We start from the raw sequence: 26,194 nt of genomic DNA on the forward strand, positions 1-26,194 counted from the left end.
AGAGAATAACAAAAAATTACTAGGTTTTTTTTTTTTTACTGAAAGCAATATCAAAATTATGCAATTATTGATGTTGATCGAGTATTTATTTAATTTTTTTCTCCCATTTGACTTTCACTCTTTCTTTGTCGCGTTTCCAAATTTCAATTTTAATTAGTTTTTTTTAAACGACAATTATCGACCGAACGGATGATTAAGAAAATAACAAAAAATTACCAGGTTTTTTTTTTTTAGTAAAAACAATATCAAAATTATGCAATTTATTGATGTCGATCGAGTATTTATTTAATTGTTCTCTCCCATTCGACTTTCACTTTTTTTTATCGCGTTTCCAAATTTCAATTTTAATTAGTTTTTTTTAAACAACAATTATTTCAAGAATACAATTATCGACCGAGCGGACGATTAAGAGAATAACAAAAAATTACCAGGTTTTTTTTTTCTTTAAAGTAAAAACAATATCAAAATTATGCAATTATTCGATCGAGCATTTATTTAATTTTTCTTTTCCGCTCGACTTCCACTCTTTCTTCTCTCTTAATTCGTTTTCATTCGAGTTAACAAGCTCGCAATTCTTCGAACAGTGACTCGTCAAAAGTAAATAGGAAATCTAAACTGACCATCGTTCAGAATAAATTTATCGATCTTACGTTGTGCATGCTCACCAACGAAACGAGTTTTAATTAAAAAGAATTAATTGTAAATAAGAGAATCAATAACATCGTATATATCCCTTCTTCGTGTGATAGAAAGAAACCCAATTATACAATTTCTCCTTCCCCCCTTTTAATTTGCAATCGATCAACTCTGCCCAGATAACGAAACTTCCAATCGCTTCAATTCCACTTCTCTCTTAATAATTCTATCTATCGAAAATGATGTAAAAATTAATTTTAAAATAACTCATTATATTTGTATATCTACTTTACGGATCATTTCCATCATAAATATCATCAAAACAATTTTATTAGATTATTTAAGTATAAACTTGTCATACGTATTGAACTTGAAAGAGGAAGAATTACTCGAATATTTGTTAGACTCGAAATGATTCAAATTTTTATCTCCTTCCTTCGAAAAAATCGGAACAAAACTTTAACAAGATAAAAATCGAGATACATTTTTATTTATTCACAGAATTTCTTCCATATCGATCGATAAAATCGAACTCTTCGATTCATTGTCCCCCGAGATTCTCTTGAGATTCCCCTCAACAAGATTTTCTTCATCATCTTGACACTCGAGTTACGACGTACGAAAACAGTGTTCCAACGTTGTTTTATTATGCGTATATCTGGCGAGCCCGTGGCGAGGGACGAAGGAGGAGGATCGAAGATGACGTCGGGTCGCGCGTTGGCCCACGATTTCGGTGGAGGAGGAGGAGGAGGAGGAGGAAGCGAGTGGACGAGGCTGGCGGCCGAGATCGACGATCTCGAGCGGCTGTGCCGCTCCAACAACCGCCACCACCCCCACTCCCGCCAACCCCCGTGCCTCGCGTACAACTATCACAGACGCTCCACGCCCCAGATGCAAAGGGCGACATCTGTCTGGATAGAGCCCGCCAACGACCCCCCCCTCCCCCGATCTCACCCCGTCGAGGAGTCGTGTCGGTGGAGCTGGAGGCCGAGGACCGAGTTCGAGAGGTCGTATTTCCTCGACGATTATGCCGACCGTCGATACGACGAATTCTCGGTCGGTAAAAACGATCGACCCCCCTCCTCGAGACCCGATTCGACCGAGACCTACAATAATAATAATAATAAAAAGAGTACCAAAAACGGGGGGACGATCCACGAGCAACCCTCCTCGTACAGCGGGACCAGGGAGAGGCTGCACGAGATCTTCGAGAGGAACAGATACCTGAGAAGAAAGTTCTTCATGGGGCAGGGCGAGGTGGAGGGGAGGAGCGGGTACGGGAGCAGCGAGACGATCGGCAGCAATCGGTCGGTGAGCAGCGATGGCAGATCCAGGGAGGGGGGCGATGAAACGAGGAGCAGGAGGAGGAGGAGGAGGAGGAAGGATTGTGAGGACGATGACGATGATGACGATGGTTCGATGAACGTGACTCGGGTCGAGGGTGGAGGGATCCTGGCCACGAGCAAGAACGGGAAATTGCTGGTGAACGTGGTGGATAATTTCAATTCAGGGAAGATTAACGGCGAACTGGAAAGAATCTCGTTGGATGGGTCTGGCGTGGTGGATATTTACAGTACGAGTGAAACGCACGAGAATAATTGGTTCGAGAATAATTCGACGAAACTGCCTGCTGACCAGTCGCAGAATCTTTGCAAATCCTTGCCGAATTTGCAGATATGCAAGAACGGAGAGCCGAAAAATTCTCGCCCGTTCGCCGAGAACATCGGCGAAACATCGTACGATAAGAACAAATTTTGTCTCCTCTTCTCGTCCCAGACAGATCTGTCCAACTCGGATTCAAACAGCTTCACTCTTAGGAGGTTAAAGGTGAGCAAGCTTCCACCGCCGTTGGATCTGTCCAGAGTGAACGAGAAGTTCGAGGAGCAGCTGGAGAGGGAGACAGACACTGTCCGGGTGTCCCTGATTCGAAATTATAATTGTCCAATGGAAGGCCGGCCGACCGTCATTCGGGACGAGTGTTCCTCGGACGAGAATCGAGATGGATCGATCGAACGATCTTCCCTGAATCCGAATGGAAGCGTGGAAACGGCGCCAATCGTTGAGAGAAATAATCAAAAGTACGATTCCTCGTTGATTAATCGCTCGAGAGATCGAGACGAATCTTTGGACGGAGATCCGTCGTGCGAATCGAGTGGGCGAGTGTCGGAAAACGTTGGAAAGGATAAGGGAGAAGAGGCAAATTCGAATTTGGATAAGCGTCGCGTGGAAATTTCGTCGAAAAATGACACTTGCGGGCGAGACGTGGGTAATTCGATCGAGGAGAAGGAGAAAGAGGAGGAGGAAAGTTGGAACAAATTTTTGACCGCGTATTTGACCACTATGGACGAGTTGCAGTCGCCTCAGTTGGTAAACAACTGCAAGAACTCGATGATGGACGGCGAGAGACGTGAGACGTTCCACGAGAGGAGAAGGAGGCCCTCTATGTCCAATCACGCGAATTCGATGAACGGTGGACAGGCTGGAAACGGAAGCACGCTTCCCTCGGTTTACGGCCCGATTCCGTACAGTCAGTAAACATGCGCATAATTTTATCGAAATAATCCTCTTCCCGTTGTAAATGGTATAATATATCCCGTGTGTGCCGTTATGCGCGTCCATTTTCTATTTTCATCTTGTGATCTCGTATCTCTGTTGTTTGGCCACGAAAGAAATATATATGTAGAGAGAGAGAGAGACAGAGAGAGAAAGAGAGAGCACTCGGTAGCAATGGCGAGAATGTAAATAAACAGTATATAAGTGGCTGGTGTATACAATTCGATGCGTAAAGTGGATTGTGGATATTTTTATGCGTTTTATGAAAAAAGTTTTTAACGTGGAAGAAAAAAAAATTACACTGAACGAAAGAAATATCGAAAGTTTAATAAGTGTTGTAAACGTTCGAAGAACAAGGCAAATTTCTATTTAAGCTCTGTTTATATAGTATAGTCGTCTGTTCATAAAAATTTGATTTTGCATAAAAATCTGTAGACCGGTCATTTAAACGCTGGAGGATGTAAAAATTTTTATTTTAAATCGTTTTTTCTTCTTCTTCTTCTTTGTTTTAAGAAAGATTTCAAAGGATTAATTGAAAATTTTCCAACGTGGTAAAAATAGGTTAAATGATTTCATTCGTCTCGCCATTATTTTCTCTTCCTATAAAATTTCATATATGATGCATCATTATTCTTATTTTCTCGTAAAAGGAGAATTACTTTTTAACGCAATTGCAATTTAGAAAAAGTTATTCGTCGAAATCGTGCCCGTGTTTCAACACGGTTCAGGAAATAAATGTAACCACGATGGTGAAATATCTTACAGGTGGTCAGGGATTCATCAGACCGAGACGCATCGATCGTTTACACGTAATTTGTAACTACTAGGTTTTTCTTACTTTTTCTTCTTTAAATCCGCTCTTACAATTTTACCTTTCATTTATTTTCTTTTTCTCCGACCTAATAAAATGTTAAATCGAACGCTTTTTAAAAAATTTTTTTTTTTCTAAACATTGATTCTCTGCAATTTTCACTTCTGCAAATTTGAATTAATAAATCTTTTAATTCAATACCTTCTTTTCACGCTTTCTCTTCTGCAATCAACTTCTAAAATTCCACTTATTTTTTTTCGAATTAAAAATTCTGATCTAAATCTTTCATTTTTTTTTTTTTTTCTCTCTCTCAATTAAAACTTTTTGTTTCAAAATAGTGATTTCGTATTTTCGATCGGTATTGTAGATTGCAACATCCTAATAAACTGACTCGCATTAGAACGCAAGCGCAATCCGCGATTCTCGCTCACGTTCGTCAAGGTTTGTTCGTAGTTGCTTTCGCTTTATCAGTCGCGTGATCTCGCTGCGCGGATACGCACGTGCTATGTACGTATTTTCATCGTGTTGAATTTACAAACAAATTAACTCGAATTAAAGTGTACGTAGTGAGTTTCTAAGAAACGGATTAAAGAATGAATCCAAATGGTTAATTTATTTATTTACTTTTAGTGTTCGTATATTGTGGCGCAATATCGTGGTAATTGTTCTATTACTTTGTAAATAAGATCTTTATAATTATTTTTAGTTTATCGTTATTAATTATTTCGAAGGAATATAATTTTTTGGAATGCATTTATTCGAGAAATTCTTTAAATCGACTTCCTTCTTTGTGACTCTATATATTCTTTGTACAGTTATTGTAATTTTGAGGTTAATGTAGAAATTTGACGTTAAAAGTATGAATTTTTAATTCATTTCTTTTTTTATCGTGTTCGTATCTAAATATATCGAGAGAAATAGACCGGTTTTGTAAGGTGAGACATGATTGACATTTTGATATTTCATTTACTTTGCGACGCAAGAATTATTCCTTTGCCGAGCAACGTATGATTGAACGTGAAAATAAAAGATTCGCGAAATTAAAACGTGAAAAGTTAAATAAATTTCATAGTTTCTCCAAAGTTAATCGATTCTTCTTCAAAATTATATCTTTTCCAAATAATCAGAGCTTCCTTCGCGCGAACAAAAGAAGCCATATAACTTCCTGTTGTACAACGACCTTAATATAGGTTAAACCTCTGCTCCTTATCTACGATCCGATTTTTCGTATAAAACCTTCATCTTCCTCCGTTGAATTTCTGCACGCCCTGATAATTTCCAGAGAATCGGAAATGCAAAGACATTCGTGAACATCTATCGATTGTGGGTCGTTTTATGTGCGATAGGAGTAGGTCAATGTAAATTATAAAGGAAAATAATTATGAAATAAAATTCGTACTATTAAAAACTTGTACTATCGATATTTATGCAAATTAAAATAATTTTTTCGAACACACATTACCAAAAAAAAAACCCAAGATAAAAATCTATTTCGTTATTCAAATATCGTAATATATATTATATTTTGCATTTGATGCCTTTTTACGTATCGTATGCATTTTGTAATTCTCTTGTATTAAATTTTTCATAAATTAAACCCACGTAAAACCTTTCGCAATCTAATTATTAAAATTTGCATCAAAGTTTTCGAAATTTGAATAAATATCCAAGGGTCACTAACATTTCCTACGTCGATTTGATAATTGTAAAAGTAAAACACGCGATTATTTAGCGGCAAAGGCCCTCGAATCTCACGTTTCGTAAGGCAACACCGCGAAAGAAGAGAGGCGCGTATCGCGTATCATTTTTCGAGGTTATGTTGAGTGCTGATCCACTTTTACGTGCGTTTACGGTAATTGTTTGTACAATGCGATCTTTTCGCAATAATTTCTCTCACGATATTCGAGAAACGATTAATCGTCAAATTGTAACCTGTACACGCAAAAGCTATCGATTATCGAACTGTCACGTGCAATGGGCTAATTTATGCGCCAATTCCATTTGTCATTATGATACGCGCACACGTATACACAATACGTTTTACCTCCCTCCCCTCCTATTAATTTCAAGATTTTTGTTTCACGATACTTCATGGAAATTGTGCATTCGTTCGATTAAAATCTATTGAGAGTTTCTCCACGAAATATCCGTTATCTTAATCGATGCATAATTATTTGTTCAAAAATAATTAATTTGAATAATAATTATTCAAAAATAATAATTTTCCTCCCGATATCGAAGAAGATAAAATAAAATAAAAATCATTTGGAACAATTTCATCGATATCTTTCGCGAGAGATATATATACATTTCATATAGATCACAACAACGAGAAGCAAACGACCGATAAATAAAGAATCACGAGTAAATTAGATTAAGAACAATGGTGACTTGGCGAAAGAGAGAGGACGAAAATTAAATCGAAATGAACGATATCTAGGAAAGTTGTAATAACGAACGTTCTCTGTTGGTAGAATCACCGAGGCGTTATGTGGAGGGCGAGGTGACGATTCACTATCGTTCACCAGTGCGTACAGAGGCGAAAGAGCCATTGAGCGAGGAAGAGCTCGCTCGTCGAAGCGCGGAGAATATGCGACGCGTTTATCAAGAGGAACGGCGTCGCAAATATCTCCAGGAGCTCCACGACATCGATTCGAGGAGGCACACCGACAATTTCATGTAAGTTTCTTTCTATTTTTATTATTTATATATCGACATGCAGGAACGCGATATTATCAATCATCCTACGATTATTTATCGATTTATTCAATTATTCGAAAAATTAATTTTTCCAATATTATTTTCGTCTCTCTCTTTGAGAGAAAGAAAGAAATAGATTTCTTTTTTTTTTTTTGTTTATTTGAAAATTAATTAATGCAAGGGTTATTAACTCGAGGAAATAAAAATGTCGGCATCGTAAAAATTCTTTTTCCATTTTTCTCTCCGCGGATGAGTCACCTACACTTTAATACGCCCGCGTAAAATAACTTAAGAGTACGTGGCGCATTGCGTAATAACTTGAGTAGTAATGGGAAGAATAATAAATTTACGTCTGGCCTGAGAATGTATTAAAGTGTCGTTGACTTTTCTCTATTCTGAGGTATATATTCGCAATTTGAAAAATTCCTGTGAAAATACTATACATTTTGCAAATCAATATTGTATCAAATTATTCGATTTTAAATGATAAAGAAAAATTATTATTATTAGGAATTCCATTAAATAATTAGAAATATTTTAAATCGCAAAATTGGAAATTATATTATAAATATTTTTAAATATAAATTTCGATAATATGGATTAGATATCAAGATAAAAATCATCTTTCGATTGTATTTCGATTTATAAAAGGAATTAAGAATTCGCAGGAATTCGAAGAATCGTCGTAGCGAAAACAATCTTCTTTGTCAGGCTGACCACTTGTTTCACTGACCGTCGTCTCGTATAATTGCACTTTGCGCGGATGTGTAACCGTCTTCTATAAATATTGTGTAAGAATTATTCATTGTTCTGAACGAGGGTAAGAGGATACATGACACACAAGTATATACACATACAACTTCTGCCCGCATAAGAAGATGTGAATTAATTCACAGTTATTAATTTCAATTCTAATGTTCCTTTGATATATTTCAAGCTTACGTTAGATTTAACTTAATCGAATCGTTGCATACAACGCTTTTTTTACACGCGAGAGATTTCATTAAAAGATAAAATGTATGCGTGATTATATATTAATTTACAACACCAAGATACGATTAAAACAATTTTCCACGATAATTCGATGTATTTCGATAAATTCATTTCGCACGAGAAATATTTTTATTTAGTTTTTTTTTTTCTTTTATGATCGCAGACCATCGCAGAAATCACCGATCCCTTTGAACCGTTACGACGATTTCGTGGATGATCTGAGCCACAGAAGCCGATCCCAGGAGCAAACGCCGGAACCTCGGCTCGTGGCAAGGGCGCTTTACAACTTTATCGGCCAATCTTGCCGGGAATTGAATTTCCGTCGCGGTGACATAATATTCGTGCGTCGCCAGGTAGACAAGAACTGGTACGAGGGTGAGCATAATGCTATGATCGGCCTGTTCCCATCGAATTACGTCGAGGTAATCCCCCTTCGTTCTTTATTCTAGATTTATTAATGTACTTCATATGTTCGATAACAATAATTCGTTAATAATATTTTCGAAATAAAATTCGAAAAATCCGGAATAATAAATTTTCTTTCGACGAAAAGTTTCTTTTTTTTCAATCTCAATCGAGATTAAATTAATTCAACGTGTCCATAATATTTAAGAATTGAACGTTGATGCGAACGGAGACGCGATCTAGTAACTTACATTTTTTCCTAGAGATATGTATATCCTTCGTGGATTGGATATGTTTGTCATTGGTCTGAAGTTTGGCATAGGTGAATAGTACTAGATGCGAGATAAGAATGGAGGCGATGATAAACAATTAAAAATTACTCTTTTCTTTGCACAACGATATCTCGAGAACCGAGATTCGTGTCGAGACGAATGAAAAGGCATTTTAAAGTGCAAGATTCTGCGGTTCTAATGATGTTTTATTCATTGATCGGAAGTTGGTATCTTTGAAGTTATAACGGTTCGAAGTTTTTCTAATTTTAATAAGGTTCGATCGAAAGAATTTTAAGGTAAATTGCGCGTTAGATGAATTTATTCATTTGTCAGGTATTTTTGAATCGCTTTACGATGGAAAATAATATATTTACATTGTAAAATTAACATTGTCTTTTTTTGTTACAGATTTTGCCCTACGACGGTATGCGAACCACACCAAAGAAACCATACGAGGGACAAGCACGAGCTAAATTCAACTTCGTTGCTCAAACAAATCTTGAGTTATCTTTGGCCAAAGGTAAATATGAAAAATATATGTAAAACATTTCGTATCGCTTACGAAGCTGCGTATTTTCAAATGCAACGAATATTTTATTTATTTCTATATAATAATAAAATAAACTGTATAAACGATAATTTATAAAAAAAAAAAATTACTTCGTAGGAGAACTTGTCGTCTTGACGAGAAGAGTCGATGAAAACTGGTATGAGGGGCGTATCGGAAACAGAAAAGGGATATTCCCCATCTCTTACGTCGAAGTTATCACAGAGCCTGGCCTCAGATCAGGTAAAATATAATATTTTAATATTTTATTAAATTTTAATTTTTTTTTTTTTATTAACACTGTGAATGACATTCAATTAAATTGCAGAAACGCCAACACAAAACAAACCAGTTGCCGCTCCAGCTGCGCATAGCCTTTTGGCAAATGGATCAGCTGGAGGGAAAATGAGTATGGGACCTCATCATTATATGCCGTCCATACCAGTTAATATGAACACAACTCAGCCACACTATAATTCACTGGTTAGTATTTTAAATATCACTTGCACTTGTATCGGAAAACGGAATATATAAATAATCAAGATTCTGAATGGTGAAGCTTGTATGTAAATGTTGTGACCTATTTCTTTTTTTTTTTTGAAAATACGTCACGAGAAGAATAAATATGAAAAACAAAAAAATGCTGACTTGGCATCTGCTACTGTTACTAATACACAGATGTTGCATATTGAGATAGGTCAGCAATGAGAGATGGCATGCAAGCGAGCGAATTAAATAAAAGATCAAAATAAATTCTTAATTTTAATTTTTATTTTTGCATTGATTTAATAATTTTTTTTTTATATATAATTTTCAGCCACGAATGGGAGGAAACAAATTACATGTTTCCGAAGCACTACACATCGACACACACTCTGAACCAATACCGTGAGTTTCTCTTCAATATTTCAAAAAATTTTTTAATTCATTTGTTTTATAGAATTGAAAGAAGTACAAAAAAAAAATCGTCAATATTTTTTTCACGCTTAATAAGAATTATAAATTGCACTCTTTTGAACTACTGAATTTCTTAAGTGTATCATATTATCTAGTTTTCAGTAAAATATATAGAAATATTAAAAAAATATGTTTTAAGAAGATATTTGAAAGATTCTGAAAAAAAAAAAAGTTATAAAAAAGGAATTCAGAATGAAGTTTACTCTTCAAATTATAAATATTAGAAAACATATATGCATCAGTTATGACTATTGACTATTGATTATCTATATCTATTATTGATTATTAGTTTTAAATGATAATTTTTTATGTTTTATTTTTTTTCAATTCTTTCATTTCATTCACTGATCATTTCTTAATCATCGTTTAATTTTTTTCAGATATCGAGCTCTCTATAATTATAGACCACAAAACGAAGATGAACTTGAATTGAAAGAAGGCGACACGGTATACGTAATGGAGAAGTGCGACGACGGTTGGTACGTTGGTTCCAGTCAAAGGACCGGCTATTTTGGTACTTTCCCTGGCAATTACGTGGAACGATTATGAAAAATGACAACGAGCTGTATCGAATCACACATTTACATTTTACCAAAGCACTAAAAATTCGAATCGTTAAAATAGATAATTTTTAATCGATCGATGATAAGGATCAACGAGATATGTATCTCATTACAGTCTTCCTATTCGTAAATTTCAACGATAATTAAAAAAAAATGATACCTAAAAATGAAAAAAAAAAAGAAAAAAAAAACGAAAAATATACAATCAAATAATATAATAATAATAATAATATTGCAAACACATGAGAAACTCATCGAAACGAACCTTATCGTTGAAGATTCACCAAAAAAAAAAAAGAAAAAAAAAACGAAACTTAACGTTAGGGACTTCATAACGTGTATGTAGTGTATAATAATGTTTAGTAATTTATTATACGACGAAAACGAGTGCGTCAGGCGGACGTTGCGAGGCATCGAAGTAAAAAAAAACGAACACGACAGGAAATAATTTTTGTTCGTATAAATGAAAACGATTAATATGTAGAGATAATGTGAATTTTTACACATGCAGAATCATGTTCGACAGAACGAAACAAAAAGTTTCCGTCGAGCCTATTTCCTAATCGTAAAACAGAGCCCTATCGAGAGGACTATTTCTGGTTTCACCAGCAACGAACGAAGTTATTCGTGTTTTTTCGATCAAGTAAATGGCAATCGTGAATTTCATCCATTTGTGGAGAGAAATTCGAGTTTGATAAAAAAAAATGTATTGAACCGAAAGTTTCCGTTGAACCCCTTTTTTATGCTTTCGGTTGTACGCCATTTTCAGTAACACGTGCACGAGCATGACCATTAATCGATAAGCAAGAAATCTGCTTAACCTGTTAACGGTGTTAAAAGTAAGAAGTTATCTATTTATCATTAATGAAATTGCAAATTGTTCGCGCCGTACAAGGTGTTAAACTTTTGAAACAAACCAAAGAATCATACGTTTCGAGTAATTTAATCTCGAAAATTTTACGACCTAACTTTTAAATAACGAGAAGTTTGCCTTGTTTAAACGACCTGTTCGCGTACGAGAAACGTAATTTTAACGTAATTTCGTGAAAATTGTTCCGAGTATCGTGAGATTTTTCAGTAAAAAAAGTCGATAATTCGAGGCGAGAGTTGATTTCAATTCGCGGAGAAGACGTTTTCTTCTGTGTTTGTAGATAAATCAGCCGTGTTATTGTTATATTCGTGAGTATTCAAGAATAAGCGATTTATAATTATATATAATTATATAATTAAAAGTTTGCCTTCCCAAATTAATATTTTTGTAAACATTATTTGTATCCAGAGTTATATATATATATATATACATATACATATATACATATAAATGAATTATATAATATGTATAGAAGATATATCTATATACATACGTATATATATATAGTTACAATATTATAATAATAATGAATTGTAATAAGTAATCAACGGCATAATTAATCGCGCACGTGTTAAAATGCACCCATGTAAATTTCACGAAAAAAAAAAAAGTAACAAAAAAGAAACGAATCGTATTAATCTATATATATCATTAATTAATCGTAACTAAAAGGATTTTCGCCGATGTCACACCGAGTAATAATGATAAGACTCAACGATTTTCAAAACACGTTTCGCCATGACGTTACAGCTTACATTAAGTCTAGATATAAAAAAAAAAAAAATGGAAGGAAATACGAATGCTAATAAGAATCCAGTTGGAAAAAACAGACAATACTTATTACTATTGTAATTCAGTAGAACGAGAGTCGAGATAATCGAGCACGTAGCGAGGGGCATTAATCCAACCAGTTGCGACTAACGATCGTTTCAGTTATGATGTATCATTGTTCAAGGGTCGATGTAACAAGATTATAGATGCAAATCGAGTTAATGATTTTTTAAAAATATTTTTTATTTCTTTTAGAAAAAGAAATTAAATTTTTTAAATTAATAAACATTGAAATATTTTATCGTTTGTTTATTAATTAAATAATATATAAAATTATACAAAATATTTTAACTTATATACATCGTACATATATATATATATGTATTTAAAATTTGATATTTTTTAAACATTTTATTTGCGTCTATAAATCTGGAGCGCACCCTATACATATGTTTACGTACATATCTTTTTGTTATGAACATATCTTCGCTGATTTTAACAGCTATAATCTCAGGCGTGAATTGGAGGAAACGGAAATCGAGGGACGTAACGTAGGACAGTACATTCTTCGAACGAATCGAATCTTCCGATTTCTCTACTACTCGTGAAAAACGGGTCGTAGAAGCTTGTTTAACAATTTGGAAGAGAATATGATAATATGGAATATCGTATGCAATTTATTATTATTAAATGTTATTAATTTAAAAAGATAGAAATACTCAAATAATATATATTTTATGATTAAGTTGAATATATAATATATTTTTATCGAAATTTTAATTTTGATCGTGTATATAGAAAATTAAAATAATTGAAAATTATTTTAAATATCGATAAATTATTAATGAATATGGATTGAAGAATGGGATTGTATAATTTTTATTATTCGTCAAACGAAGTAAATTATGTAAATTGGCAATGCAACAAATTATCTGCAAAGTTCCATATTACCATTTTATCTTCGTTATATTTATTACAAAGTGTTGATCATCCCGATTTTTTTTTCTTGATTTGGATTTATTTCGTTAGACTTTTAATTCGTACTAATAAATAATGTCACTGTGTATTGTATACTCGAAATTTAAATAAATCTTAGTCTGTTACCACAATCTTCCATCTCAATATCTAATATTGTTGAAATAATTTAAATTCTATCTTAAATTCATCGCAAACAATAAATATTTTTTTTTTAAACAAATTTTAAATTTTAAATTCAAGTTTGCAACATGCGATCGAAAGAATTCGACGGATCGAAATTTTCGCAAGAACGGCAACACCTTTTTCTAAAAGCAGCCACGTTGCAATATCGTTTCAAACTCGGTATGGAGCAGAATCGATTCTTGTCTCTGAGGCAACGAGATGGAAATTCGATAGCTCTGGTCACGTGACCGGTGCAAGAACGGATTTCCGTTTTTACGGTCGGGCCGTCGCAATTGTAAAACGATTCGTTCTCTGGAGGAATGCATCTGGCTATTCGCGACTGTATACCTTTCCCATTTTTCTTCGAGCACTGGAAAAGAACAAAAAAACGCGAATATATTAACCTGAAATTATAATTTTTTCGAAATTAAAATATTATTTCAATATCGAGATAATTTAAAATATTATCCTTTATGATATTAATATATTATCTATGATGTTACAGGGACTATGGACTAAAATGGACTAACTTCACATCTTCGTAATCACCCAACTTCACAGCTATTATTCGTTTCTACTTTGTTGGACATGAAGATCCCTGTACTATAATATTATATCTATGATATTGTATATCATATATATATCATATATTGTTCATATGACAAATTATCATCCATTTTTTTTTAATTTATGTATTTTCAAAAGGTTAAGATAAAATTACCGAGGACCAGTCTGTAAAAATCCAACGTCCAGGGCAAGGAATCCTGTTACATTCTCTGGTATTCGTAGGCATAGGGCTTGATTGACATATGGATGATTGTACCATCGTTCTGTACACTTCTATTTCGTTATTCCTATTCATTTCTGTTCCATTGAAACCCGAGTGAATGCAATAAAGCTGTCGTAATTGCACGCCAAATTTTCCACACGTAGTTGAACATGCTTCCCATGGGCCTGGTATCCATTTGAAGGTACAACTGTGAGTTGAGAAAACAATTATATTTATTACATTTTATTTTTTTTTTAAAAATTACGTTACTTCTTCTAATTAAGATAATAATTTAGAGGTTAGGTCACTATCTAACCAAGTGAAACCAAGTTTTGTATTTTTGTATTTATATTATTATTGTCAGTTTCAAATTTCTAGTAAAATAGATACCTAAAGACGTTGCATTTCTCTATTTCTTGACTCGGTTTGGTCGTCAACGGGCATTTTCTTCGCGACACGATTCTCCCTGTCTTCTCATCCTTGCAGACTATCATTTTCTGACGGGTTCCACCACCGCAACTGGCCGAACAAAAGCTCCAACCACCGAACAGCCATATATATCTATCCTTAGCGCTCCTTTCATCGCGATTTAAGAAATATCTCAGAGAAACCGTAGTCGAGATTCCTTGATGTATCGTATCCTTTGCTACCATAAGCTATGGAAAATTTACCAGTTTTAAAATAGAAGAGAATTGGTGCAGAATTGAAAATATGGTAATTATATGTTGCAATTTGACAAAATTCTTTCTTTTTTTTTTTTTATTGTATTTTAATAATGTACAAAATTCTTAAGTTATATTTTACAATTTCATACCAAAATGACGACATCTTCAAACGTAGTACCATTCGCCTCTATGGAATACGTGTTATTACCACGTTTCTGAACTCGAAAGGCAGCGCCTTGAACGATCGTTATATCTCGCTTTCGAGAAGCTAAATTCTCCTGAACGTTTCGCCTTCTCCTTCCATCACCAATCACGATTGTCAAGTTATCCCTGTGAAAGTGGGGAGATCCAGCTATTGTGATGTTCATATACAAATTGTACGCCTCTCGTGGTATTATAGCGACTCGTGTTACTTCTGGAAAATTTAAATAAATTTAAATAATATATTCTGAATTAAAATTTATAAATATTTTATTTTATTAAAAAAATAATATGTAATGAAAAGATTAAAAAATTTAGACTCAATATAGTATAATATTGTTTAAGGTTTTTTTGCAAAATTAAATATTAATTTTATTAAATTAACAATTTAAATATTATCAAATATTAATGAATTTTTTAATTCTACAGGTCTGATAATATTTCAAATATTTCAAAAAGAGATGCCATAAATTAAATTTTTCAACTACCAACCACATCGTCCATCTCATAGTTTCTCGATAGTAATTAAAAGTTTTTGCTGTTTTACTTGCCCTCTCTTCTTCTATGTTATAGAACTTGGAGAAAATCGAAGAAAAGTTCGTGGGATATGAGCTAACAATTAGTCACTCCATCTTCATAATTCTTATGCTTTTAAACTAATTCGAATCCTCTTAAATATTCGAGGAACCTCGAGGAAAATTTCATCGATATTTTTAAGAACTCAATTTTAATTGGACTGACCTCGTCGAAGCTTCCTATGGAACTTGGTGATGACATTTTCACAGCTCGAATTATCACCATCGCATACACCGCATAGATCGAACACTTTCTTCGATCCTAAAACGTGATCGCATCCCATTTCATGGCACTCGCCCTGAAGAAAGAAATTTTTTAATAAATAATCATAAATGCAGTTAATCGTAGAATTATTCTATTAGTATAGATCTTGGATTATAATGTATATAGATCGATATATTAAAAAAAGAAAATAATGTTAATCAAATGATGTTAATCGGAATCGTTTTTAGCTCATGTTTTATAAAGTACAGACAAAGATAATAGATAATCAGAAAAGGACAGAGATAGGGTAAAAATATTGAAATCAGCGCCATCTCCAGAGTGCCGCAAATGAAACACAAAGAAAGAATAAGAAATAGTGAAGAAAAGGATAGAGTTAGCGTAAGAATTGACTATTAGTGCCATCTATTAAGGATCGAAGACAACCTCTTTAAAGATAGGTAAAGTAGAGTAAGAATTGAATAATAATGCCATCTTGTGTTGTTTTTAGAAAATAAATAATTTTAATATTCAAGAGATGGCACTAGGCGTCAATTCTTATCCGATTTTTGTCCATTTCTTATTCTTTTTTCTTTATTTGTCTTTTTGTCCATATTTGACAATAAAATTATATATTTATATATATAGTAATAGTACAATGATAACGGTTCCAATACTTGGTAAACTTTATTATCTTTATTGTTACCTAATTTATTAGGTAACAAATTCTGCGAGTTAATGGGAAATTTATAAAAGGTAAGTATAAAATAGCTAAATATATCACATTTCATAATTAGTATTAAGTAAAATGATGAAAAAATGACTTATTTCTACAAATATTAAAAAAGGTAAGTATGAAGAAAGGTAAGTATAAAAAAAGGTAAGTATGAAAAAAGGTAAGTATGAAAAAAGGTAAGTATGAAAAAAGGTAAGTATGAAAAAAGGTAAGTATGAAAAAAGGTAAGTATGAAAAAAGGTAAGTATAAAAGAAAAATAAATTTCAAGGAAAATTTCGAGCATGAATTAGTTTTCGAAAAGTCGAAAAGTTCGAATAATTTAGGCAGTTCTTGGAAGTGACGTCAAATTCCTAGAATTTCGGCAGTTCTTGGAAATGACGTCAAATTCCTGGAATTATCGGGATTCTCGAATGAAAAAAATTTGTGGCCAATTTTGCGACTTTGTATCAGGAGAACATAAGTTGATAGGAGGTCGCTCGAAAAATTTTTCTTGGAAGTGACGTCAAGTTCCTGGAATTTCGGCAGTTCTTGGAAATGACGTCAAATTCCTGGAATTATCGGGATTCTCGAATGAGAAAAACTTGTGGCCAATTTTGCGACTTTGTATCAGGAGAACATAAGTTGATAGGAGGTCGCTCGACAAATTTTTCTTGGAAATGACGTCAAATTCCTAGAATTTCGGCAGTTCTTGGAAATGACGTCAAATTCTTGGAATTATGGCTCGTCTATGATTTTCCCTTCGAAGAATACAATTACAAAATAAGTTTTATACAGATATTTGACATATTTTACGCATTTTACTTACCTTATATACTTACCTTATATACTTACCTTTTATAGTTTCCACTTTTTTATGTTTTTTAATCGTTTTTTCAACAGTTTTCTTAATTCTAAAGATATTTATATTTTATATACCTACCTATTAACTCCATCACACTTTATCTTGAATATTTCATTTATTCTTAGTAATATTAAAAAATGTTTCAGATAAAAATTGAATGGTTTCAAAAGAGGTACATTATCATGTTATTAATTTTTCCGTAGGAGGAAGGATAAAGAAGTTGTAAAGGTCAACTTCGTTTTTTTATATGGAATCATATATTTTTTAATTCAGTAATCGATACAGTATTGTATTCTCTATAAAAAAGTATTAAGCCATAAAAGTCTAAAATATATTATTTCAAGAGATAATTAGATATAATTAAATTTCTCCTAAAATAATATTTTTTATTACAAATTATACAAATTATACAATAGTTTCTAGCAGAGAATAACATACTGTATTTACTAATCAATTAAAAAATATATGATTCTATTTAAAAAAAATAATTTGACTTTTATATCATTTCTATATATTCTTGAAATTATCCAATTTTTATTTAAAACATTTTTTAATATTATTAAAAACAAATAAAATAGTATTAATTTCGAATATATATTCATATATTTAATCAATTTACAATTTTGGATTCGAATGAACTCGTTATACAAAATTAAAAGATTAAATTTTAAGTTAAAAATTCATTGTTTAAATTCAAATTTTTTAAAACGTTGTAATTCTTGAAGAAAATATCATAGAGTAATCATTCTGGGCTCATTTCAAAGAGCAAAGCCTCTATTTTGAAATACCTGAATTGAATTTTTTTTTTTTGATTATATTGAAAAACAAAATTTAGAACAAAAATAATTTTTTTCCTTAAAAATTTCGTAAATTAAGTTGTTTCTACGAACTTTGATAAATTTTCTACATTTTATTTTACAATAAGCTTTTAAAGGAAAGTCTTCTCTTTAAAACCAGTCCTGAAAAATTGTAAGAAGAAATACGATTTCTTTTTCACCTACCGTACTCATTTTTTATTCAACATTCTATAGAATAATAAAAAAGATATCGTACAGCGACTTTTAAGGGATCATTTTAAAAAGGAAACTTTCTTCTAGAAGCTTGTTGCAAAATAAATTACATATAAAATTTATCAAGATTCATACCATCGAAAATGTAAAATTTTTAACATTTTAAGAAAATTATCCTTCCATTCTTCGCTGCGTTTCTCAATATAAGAAGATCACCGATGAAAATTTAATTCAGATGCGCGAAAATAGAAGAAGAGAACTAGCCCAGAATCACCATCTTGCCACAGATTTTCTCCAAAGTTACATCAGTTCAAAGAACAGAAGAAAATACTTTCAATAAATCTTCTAATTTTTTGTTCATGAAAAAGAAAAGAAAAGAAATGACAAAAAGTTTAAAAGTTTAAAAGAAGGGAATAAAGCTATTATAGGATATTAAAAAACTATCAAATACTTTATCTTACCTGTATACATATATCTGTCGATCCGTAAGAGCACGGGGTGCCATCGATCAAATGCTTCCTCGTGTAAAATATCTCGTCCGTCTCTTTACTCCTGCAGACCAATCGACATCTCAGATTCTCCTGATTGGAGGCGTGAGGTAGCCAGGTTACGTCTCTGGTGGAATCGAATCTCTCGAGATAAAGAATATTGGCCAATTTGGTGCATTGTTGAGCTCTGAGATCGATCGAGGTTAGACACATTGGCAAATCGCATACTCTGCAATCGTCGCTGGGGCCTGAACAATATTTTCCACCGTAGGCTGGCCTTTGAAGAAAGAGAAAATCGATCAAGATCAAAGATAAAAATTATTTCTAGTTTAAAGGGAAAAAAAAAATGAAAAGAATCGTTCTAACAGAGGCTTGTTGCACTTTCGCGTTCGACACTGTACTCCTACTCCACAGCTTCTCGAACACTTGCTCCACGAGGCCCAACCGCTCCAACCACCGTTTCTAGGTTTATTCAGTATCACGCCAAAATCGAAATTTTTTCTATTCGTCGATACGCATCGACCCTTTATGCACCACTGAAACAAGTATTCAGATAACTCATTGTTCTTAACATTTGTTCAATAATTGACATTAAAAATTTACCTTCGAGGTTCCACACAACGTGCCTTCCAAAGGCGGTCCCTTCTTGGTCTTGCAAGACTCAGAAATATTGCTGTTGCCACACCATAAACGGGAGCATGGTTCCTCGATGTCAAAAGTTTTGCAGTGCTCGTAACTTTTTGTTCAAAAAATACAAATGATACTAGTTTGTGCAAATTTGAAAGTGAAATTAAAAAATTTAAAAATCTCTGAATATCAAAGATGATGAAATTCATCATTATTTATATATAATAAGATATAATAAAATAATACCCACCCTTCCCCAAACTCCATGCGACATTGCTCGTCCATGGTGAACGTCTCCCGAACAGTTGTTCTTAATTGGCCTAGGCTATCGTGTCTTGGCTTGTTCAGCAAACAGGACCACCGCCTGCAAATATTTACTTTAAGATATAATTCTAAAATATATTCCAAAGTGAAATAACCATCGACTCACCTTACTCTTCGATGGAATTCCTTTTTGGAACAGGCGGACCAATAGAAGTGGTGGAACGTGGCAGCGACCATGGGTGCCATCACGCTTCCTCGAGATCCCTCTTCCTTGCAAGCGTTTCCCGTCATCTCGTCCCCGTCGTGAGTCAAGCCTAGACTATGGTAAACATTTTAAACGTTAAAGAAAGGGGAAAAAGAAACGATTATGTTAAAGTGATAAAATAAAGATATATGATTCTTTGAGATACTTGTAGAATGATCAGAATAACATTTGTGCAAAGAGGAGGTGAAGAAATGTTATGAAAATGATTCAGTTTGATAACAATGTTAGACTTGAACCAAAAGGAGACATCAATTTCTAACAAAAATATATAGAAATGTAATAAGAGACAAAAAGATAGATTAACAATTGATTGTGTAATTATAAGTATCATTATTATCTTTGAAGATGGTTCAAAGTTGCAATCAAAGTCAAATCATGCTGAATAAAAAATGGATTTTAAAGAGCAATATTCTGTTCTTCAATCATCTCTAATCTGATTCATTATAAATCTACCTTTAACAGAAAGATATAAAGATTACAAAATAATATACTGATTTTCATATACAATTATTCAATATAATTATTCAATATAATAATTTATTTGATTTAATTTACTAATCTGTCAATTAAACATTTAATTCTTAACTAATGTTTCAAGAAATAATTTACTCAATGATCCTTTATCTATAAAGCCCTACTAAATATTTTCATCATCTATTAAGCTAATTCATTTCTTTTTCTTAATGTATATCTTTTAATGTATAATATTACCTATTAATAACATTTTCAAAATATTTATTCTATTAATATAAGCATTTATCAAACAAAAAAAAAATATTCAATTTAAAATTTAAAAAAGCTACTATTTTGAAGTCATTTAAAATTAAAAAGTTAAAAACTCTTTCTTTTCATGATATTTTTGAAACCTCAAGAATGTGAAGGCATTTTAAAATGCAATATTCGTTTCTAATGTTGTTCATTCTCTGAAAATTATTATACTATTTTTAATTTCAATAAAATTTCAGTTGAATTAAATTAAATTAACTAATGAAGCATTTATTTCTGAAATCAGCATCAACTTGAAACCACTTTTGAAAGAGTGTTGTTGTCCGGATAAACATGATGGAAACGCATGAAATATTAAAAGGAATGTTTTTAGCATGAAAAGTATTGCATAATAATAGAATGCAATACTTACATGTGTGCCACTTCATGCGCTATGATAAAAGCACTAGTCAAACCCTCGTCTCGATTCAAGGCGCATGACCTGGAGGGATCGCATACCCCCGACACAGGTGCATAACCGGATGGACCTCCTATATCCAACCGTGTCAGCCACACAGCAACATCATGATTTACATCTGCCGAGGATAACATTTTTCTGTTCCATTTATTTACGTTTTCGAGGGAACGTTTGGCGTCACCACGGCGAACCTAAACGTTAAAATTTATAAGTTATTGCTTTCATAATTTTCATATTCTTAACATCGTTAGATTTCTTATTTTATAATTTTGGGTCGGTAAAATAGATCGACTTAAAAATAAATTTTCCATTTCGCTTACCATTCCATCTCTTTTCTCCGCGTATAAAATCATTCGCACGATCACTAGAACCATATTCGAATCGAGAGATGGGTCCATATAAATCGCGCTGACCTGGAATTCAAATATAACTCTCTAATCGAACGTGCCTCGACTATCTTTTCTAAGTTAACATCAATCGGTAAAATTACTCACGATGTTCAAAAGTGCCAAGATATATTGTTGTACTCGGATTCCGTGAAAATCGATCACAGAATAATCTGCAGCTATTCCAAGCTCCAACCATCGTGGCGGCGATTCTTTACTGCCTTGTTTTCTTTCTGGAAATGTATCCATCGATTCATATTTCATCGATCGGATAAATAATTTTTATTCGAAAAATTAATTCGAGAAATTATTTTTAGCTTACTCGATATTTTGTTCCTTTGCCACTTGGGCCCGGAAAAATGTCCAATCTCTTCAGAATTTACGTCAGTCGGTAATTCTTCCACACTCGTATCGTTGTACTCTGCGGATATTTCGTCTTTCTCATCGTATAAAATTAGTTTCTCAGCTTCTGGATATTCCACGTCAAATATGTCACCGGAAAGATTGTAAAATGTCTGAACATCGTGATTCAACGATTCCCGTCTTCTTCGCTTCGATTTTTTATCTTTTCTCTCCTTCCTCGATTTCTCTGTAATCGAGAATATGAAATAATTTCATAATTTAAAAAATTATTATATTCTATTCTTCCGCGAAACTGATTTAATAATTAAAAATTTCGTTCCGTTTTAAAAGCTGCGTCTTCTCAAATGGATATTCCGAGAATAAATAATTAATTTATAAAGTAAAAGTTGTGTCTCGAATTTTCCTGCATGTATATGCGATAAATTCCGATGCAACTCGACCCGTGCTGCTCACAGAGTTGTATCCGCGTGAATGTGTTACGTAATTTAATTGCAATCAATTTTCCACGTTGTAAATAATTGATGAAACTAGAATTCGTTCCCGTGTTGAACACAATTTTCACGAAGATTACTTTTACTTGCCTAAGTGTAATAAATTTTCTATTTCTTTTCTTTTTTTTTTTACTAAATATATATAAATCTTCGATTTATTTCTAAATGCGTTAAAAGAACGAAAAATTTCCAATCAATAATTTCAATCGACTTGTTTCTCAATCAACGAGCCAATTGATCCGCAGATCGATCTAATTTCTATTAATAAATACTACTCTACTCGGATATTCGTGCATTTGCAACAGAAAGTTACGAAGTTATGTAAGAAGTTATATTCAAATCCACCTCCGATGGTAAATAATACAATCGTTATTATCTTCCGATACCTGCAACAATAACATCGTCACCCAGATTTTCTCTCGTCGACCACCATTTAGCTTGCTTCGATTGGAACATAACATGTTCACCGTTCGTCAATGGTTGCACGAAAAACGATCTTTGATTGGTCAGCATCATTGCATACACGTCCTCTTCACAGATAGTGACCACAACGAAAGAACTCTCGTCGCCTTCTAAACTTCCCCGTCGTAGATCGCATCTTGCCTTTTCGTGATCCTCCAACCTTCTTTTTCCACGTTTCACCCAATCCACGGTGAAATTTGAGGAGAAGAGGAAACGATCGTTGACCACGGTCCTTAGTGTCCAGTTGCTGATCTCGAGAAGCATCGGTTCCAAACTTTCTCGAGTCGATCTCCTTCCTCTCCCATTTTCGTTCGAGATCACTCGAGGATAAACGATCTCGTACTCTTGCAAACTGTGCAGAAATTCCCCCATTCTCGATTTCGTCGCTATCGTGCCGAGCAGCAGCCACGTGGTGAGCAGAAAACTCGGAAGTTTCGATTGCGTCATGACGTCTCCTTTCGGCGAGAATTCAATCGAATTTTTCGATCGCTTGAAACTTGAGGGGCATGTTTCTACTCTCTATGCTGTGGATGTAGTTATGTCGTGAAGAGAAGATCGAAGAAATCGACGATATTCTCATTTTGTCTCTTCGATTCATATGCATTGCTTTCCATCGCGGCGAAAAACGGACGTTGAGGTTATGTTGATCTTGTTGCAACTGGACGTTTTTCTGGACATTTCTCTTTTCTTTTTCAGCAAAGTTTGAATAGATAAAACTTGATTGATTGTGAATCATTGGTATCACTTTGATCACTTTGATAATTAATTCACGAATAGATCAGTTGATAAAAGTTTAAAAAAGAATTGAAACGATTCTTGCGTTTAAATCGTTACAATAATTAGAGAGCGATGTGCACTGTTTTATAAACTTCACGATAGAAGTTTCGCAATGGTGGATACGATTCCCATTTGAATTGTTGCAAATCAATAGACACAAATTTAAGAGAACGACACAGGATCGAAAATATCATTTTACACAGCTTTTTACAATACGAGAGAGAATAATTCTTCGAGGAAACTCTAATAAGCTTTGCGTATCGCGAAAAACTCGTGGCGACAATTAACGATTCACCGCGAATCAGAAACTAGATCGCGAGCGTGGTCGAAAGTAGAGCGAGCGATAATAGCGATCGCGACAATCGCACGTCTTTCCTCGAGATTTTTGTCGCACGCGAAAATTCAATTTTCCGATTCGAAAATCGCCTATATCATTTCTGGTGTGATAAAAATTTAGATAAGAGAACGAAGAATAATTGCTTTAACTTCTGAAGTGAACGTTAAGAAACGAGATTCGCGATGTGGCAATCGTCTCGAAGATTTGTCACACTGAAAATTTCAATTTACATTTTACGATTTACAATTTTTCCGCCTCGAAACGATATACGTTAATGGTAGTCGTTAAAAATGGTTTTAGAATGAAAATGTAATGAGAACGTGAACAGTGAGAAAGAAATTTTGTATCGCAATACTTGCCTCCTCTGAAAATTCGAATCTAACTTGTGATTTTTTTTCTTTCGAAATAGTGCACCACGTGGTAAAAATGACATCGTGCGATTAACAGCAATTAGAACACAGAACACACGAAAATTCAAGCTCACATTGCATACAAATGTCTGTCTAAACGACGTGCGTTGTTCTCTTCGTAAATATAAAAGTAAAATGAAATAATTCTTGTGTTATATTTTGTTTCAATACGCGTATATAAACGACGTATATAAACACGAAGCAAGGAGAGTTATGCTAATACCGATTACACAGGTTTGTAAACACATGAAAATTCGCACTCGACTTACAAATTTGTCTGCCTCGAAACGGCGTGTATCGTCTCTGTTCACGTGGAATAAAATGGATAGTTCTTATATCACATGTTTCGATACGTGTACAGTGGCGCGAACACGAAGAATTATGGTGCGATTGCACAGCTTTGAACGGGAAAATTCAAGCTCGCATCCGATTTGAAAATTTCTTCGCCTGGAAACAGCGCGCACTGTCACCTGTTCACGTGGTAAAATTGATGTGAAATGGAATGATTTCAGTGTTATATTTTGCCTCGATCGACGTCGAACGCGACGGTGCGAACACGAAGGAACGAGAGTCGTGGTGCAACTGGCGGCCACATGGAGTGGATAGGAACGAAACGCGCGCGAGCAAATTGTGCGTAAGAGTAAGCGTGAAAACGCGTGGCTGGAAAAAGCAGCAAACTTCTCCCGCCCACTGAAGTTCTAATAATGGCAGCTTTATGTGCAATCACCGGAGAAACAGAGGATGCCGACGAAATGCATTGTTCGACCCCAAGAAGCGAGGTTTAACAAGGGCCAAGAGGATTTCGTGCTCGAGCCGCCCCACCAGAATTTCTCGTTTCCTTTGAAGCGTATTCACCAGAATACGCAATGGATCTAATCAAAGGGAATTAAATCTGTTCCGGCCATTTCTTTTTTCTGATAGAGATAGAGAAGAGATAATTTATTTGACCCGCGTCATTGCATTTTTCTGCTTTTTTTTTTTCTAAAGATTTCTATCGACTCGAAAATTAAATTCTGAACAAAATTTTGATTTTTGATATTGGTGCAAGTCTTGCGATCATGTGATAATAACAAGTGATGTCAATGTGATATAATCATTTGAAGTGTCTTCTTAATTTGTTTTTATATTTTATTTTTTCCCCTTCGAGATTCGAAATTTTAACTTTCGAATTATTTAATTTTTTTCTTCGTCGATAAAATAAGAAGTTAAAATATTTCGAAGAATTTCGAAGAATTTAATATTCTGAATATTCAAAAATATACAAGACTTGTATTCTTTATATTTCTGATATGGATAAAATTATTTAATTAATTTAAGAACGAAGATGAAAAATGATTTAAAATGATTCATACACATCACGTGTACGATAGATTAATACACGTGCTTTTTTCGAAAGAAGATTATATTTGACGATGATCGTGCTGAATTCTTTCCGAGAATAATTTTATTGTCTCTTAACAAGGCAATATTATCTTATATTCTACGAGATCCATTCTCGTGCACTATCTTAAGTTTTCATAACGATTATTGTATGATAAATTTTATATATTCAAACGTACATCGAATATTGTAAAATTTATTAGAATTTTTAAATAAAAATTAAAAAAAAAATTATTTCATAAAATTAAAAATAAATAAAGAAGATTTTCCTCGTTAATTTAACGAATGGTGTCATTCGATGCTCGAAGATTTCGTCAGAATTTTCTAGAAATCGAGAATCGTACAATGTTCACTTCAGCAAAAGTTAGATTGACGTTCAATCGAAGCCTTCTTTAGTTCTACGAACGAGATAATACGCAGATTTCCAGGATGTTGGGACACGAGTTTAAGCTGAATGCTTCCATTTAGGTTGTGTGCAATTACGGTAATTGGTTACAGCTGTAAATGCACTGACAACTTAAACGATGCGTTTTGGATATCTG

At 33.5% G+C, this 26,194-nt stretch overlaps 2 protein-coding genes across 36 annotated transcripts in view; one reads left to right on the top strand and one right to left on the bottom strand.

The window, feature by feature from the left end:
* LOC409655 (sorbin and SH3 domain-containing protein 1) overlaps positions 1 to 12,092 on the top strand; it is a 110,837-nt gene extending 98,745 nt beyond the window's left edge. For 32 of the 35 annotated variants that reach the window (XM_026445802.1, XM_026445811.1, XM_026445804.1 and 29 more), the window contains 7 exons: positions 6,475 to 6,679; positions 7,857 to 8,115; positions 8,779 to 8,890; positions 9,038 to 9,160; positions 9,246 to 9,400; positions 9,735 to 9,805; positions 10,255 to 10,635. In XM_026445802.1, coding sequence (XP_026301587.1) covers positions 6,475 to 6,679; positions 7,857 to 8,115; positions 8,779 to 8,890; positions 9,038 to 9,160; positions 9,246 to 9,400; positions 9,735 to 9,805; positions 10,255 to 10,423 — 1,094 coding nt within the window. In that variant the 3' untranslated portion in view covers positions 10,424 to 10,635. Of the gene's footprint in view, positions 1 to 1,931; positions 3,164 to 4,474; positions 4,659 to 6,474; positions 6,680 to 7,856; positions 8,116 to 8,778; positions 8,891 to 9,037; positions 9,161 to 9,245; positions 9,401 to 9,734; positions 9,806 to 10,254 lie in introns of those variants that run through there. The other 3 variants (XM_016916972.2, XM_016916973.2, XM_026445799.1) reach the window with 3 other exon arrangements.
* Positions 12,093 to 12,503: 411 nt separating this feature from the next.
* LOC412890 (A disintegrin and metalloproteinase with thrombospondin motifs 3) lies at positions 12,504 to 25,180 on the bottom strand. Its single transcript, XM_026445834.1, has 15 exons — positions 22,673 to 25,180; positions 21,755 to 22,021; positions 21,541 to 21,665; positions 21,367 to 21,459; positions 21,002 to 21,237; positions 19,765 to 19,917; positions 19,585 to 19,698; positions 19,311 to 19,443; positions 19,074 to 19,243; positions 18,681 to 18,984; positions 15,596 to 15,728; positions 14,803 to 15,068; positions 14,379 to 14,644; positions 13,941 to 14,196; positions 12,504 to 13,589 (listed from the first exon to the last, which is right to left on the bottom strand). The coding sequence occupies exons 1-15, from the start codon at positions 23,193 to 23,195 to the stop codon at positions 13,293 to 13,295; spliced, it is 3,336 nt and encodes a 1,111-aa protein (XP_026301619.1). The 5' UTR covers positions 23,196 to 25,180; the 3' UTR covers positions 12,504 to 13,292.
* Between the last annotated feature and the right edge of the window lie 1,014 nt (positions 25,181 to 26,194).

The sequence above is a fragment of the Apis mellifera genome, linkage group LG16 (genome assembly GCF_003254395.2).
Source record: "Apis mellifera strain DH4 linkage group LG16, Amel_HAv3.1, whole genome shotgun sequence".
NCBI lineage: Eukaryota > Metazoa > Arthropoda > Insecta > Hymenoptera > Apidae > Apis > Apis mellifera.

Excerpts from the sequence above, each read along its gene's own strand:
- LOC412890 (XM_026445834.1), bottom strand. The coding sequence starts at position 23,195 with ATGACGCAATCGAAACTTCCGAGTTTTCTGCTCACCACGTGGCTGCTG. Across the intron at positions 21,666-21,754 it reads GCAAAGGAACAAAATATCGA|AAAGAAAACAAGGCAGTAAA; the intron begins GTAAGCTAAAAA and ends ATACATTTCCAG. Across the intron at positions 19,918-21,001 it reads GCGCATGAAGTGGCACACAT|TCTAGGCTTGACTCACGACG; the intron begins GTAAGTATTGCA and ends TGTTTACCATAG.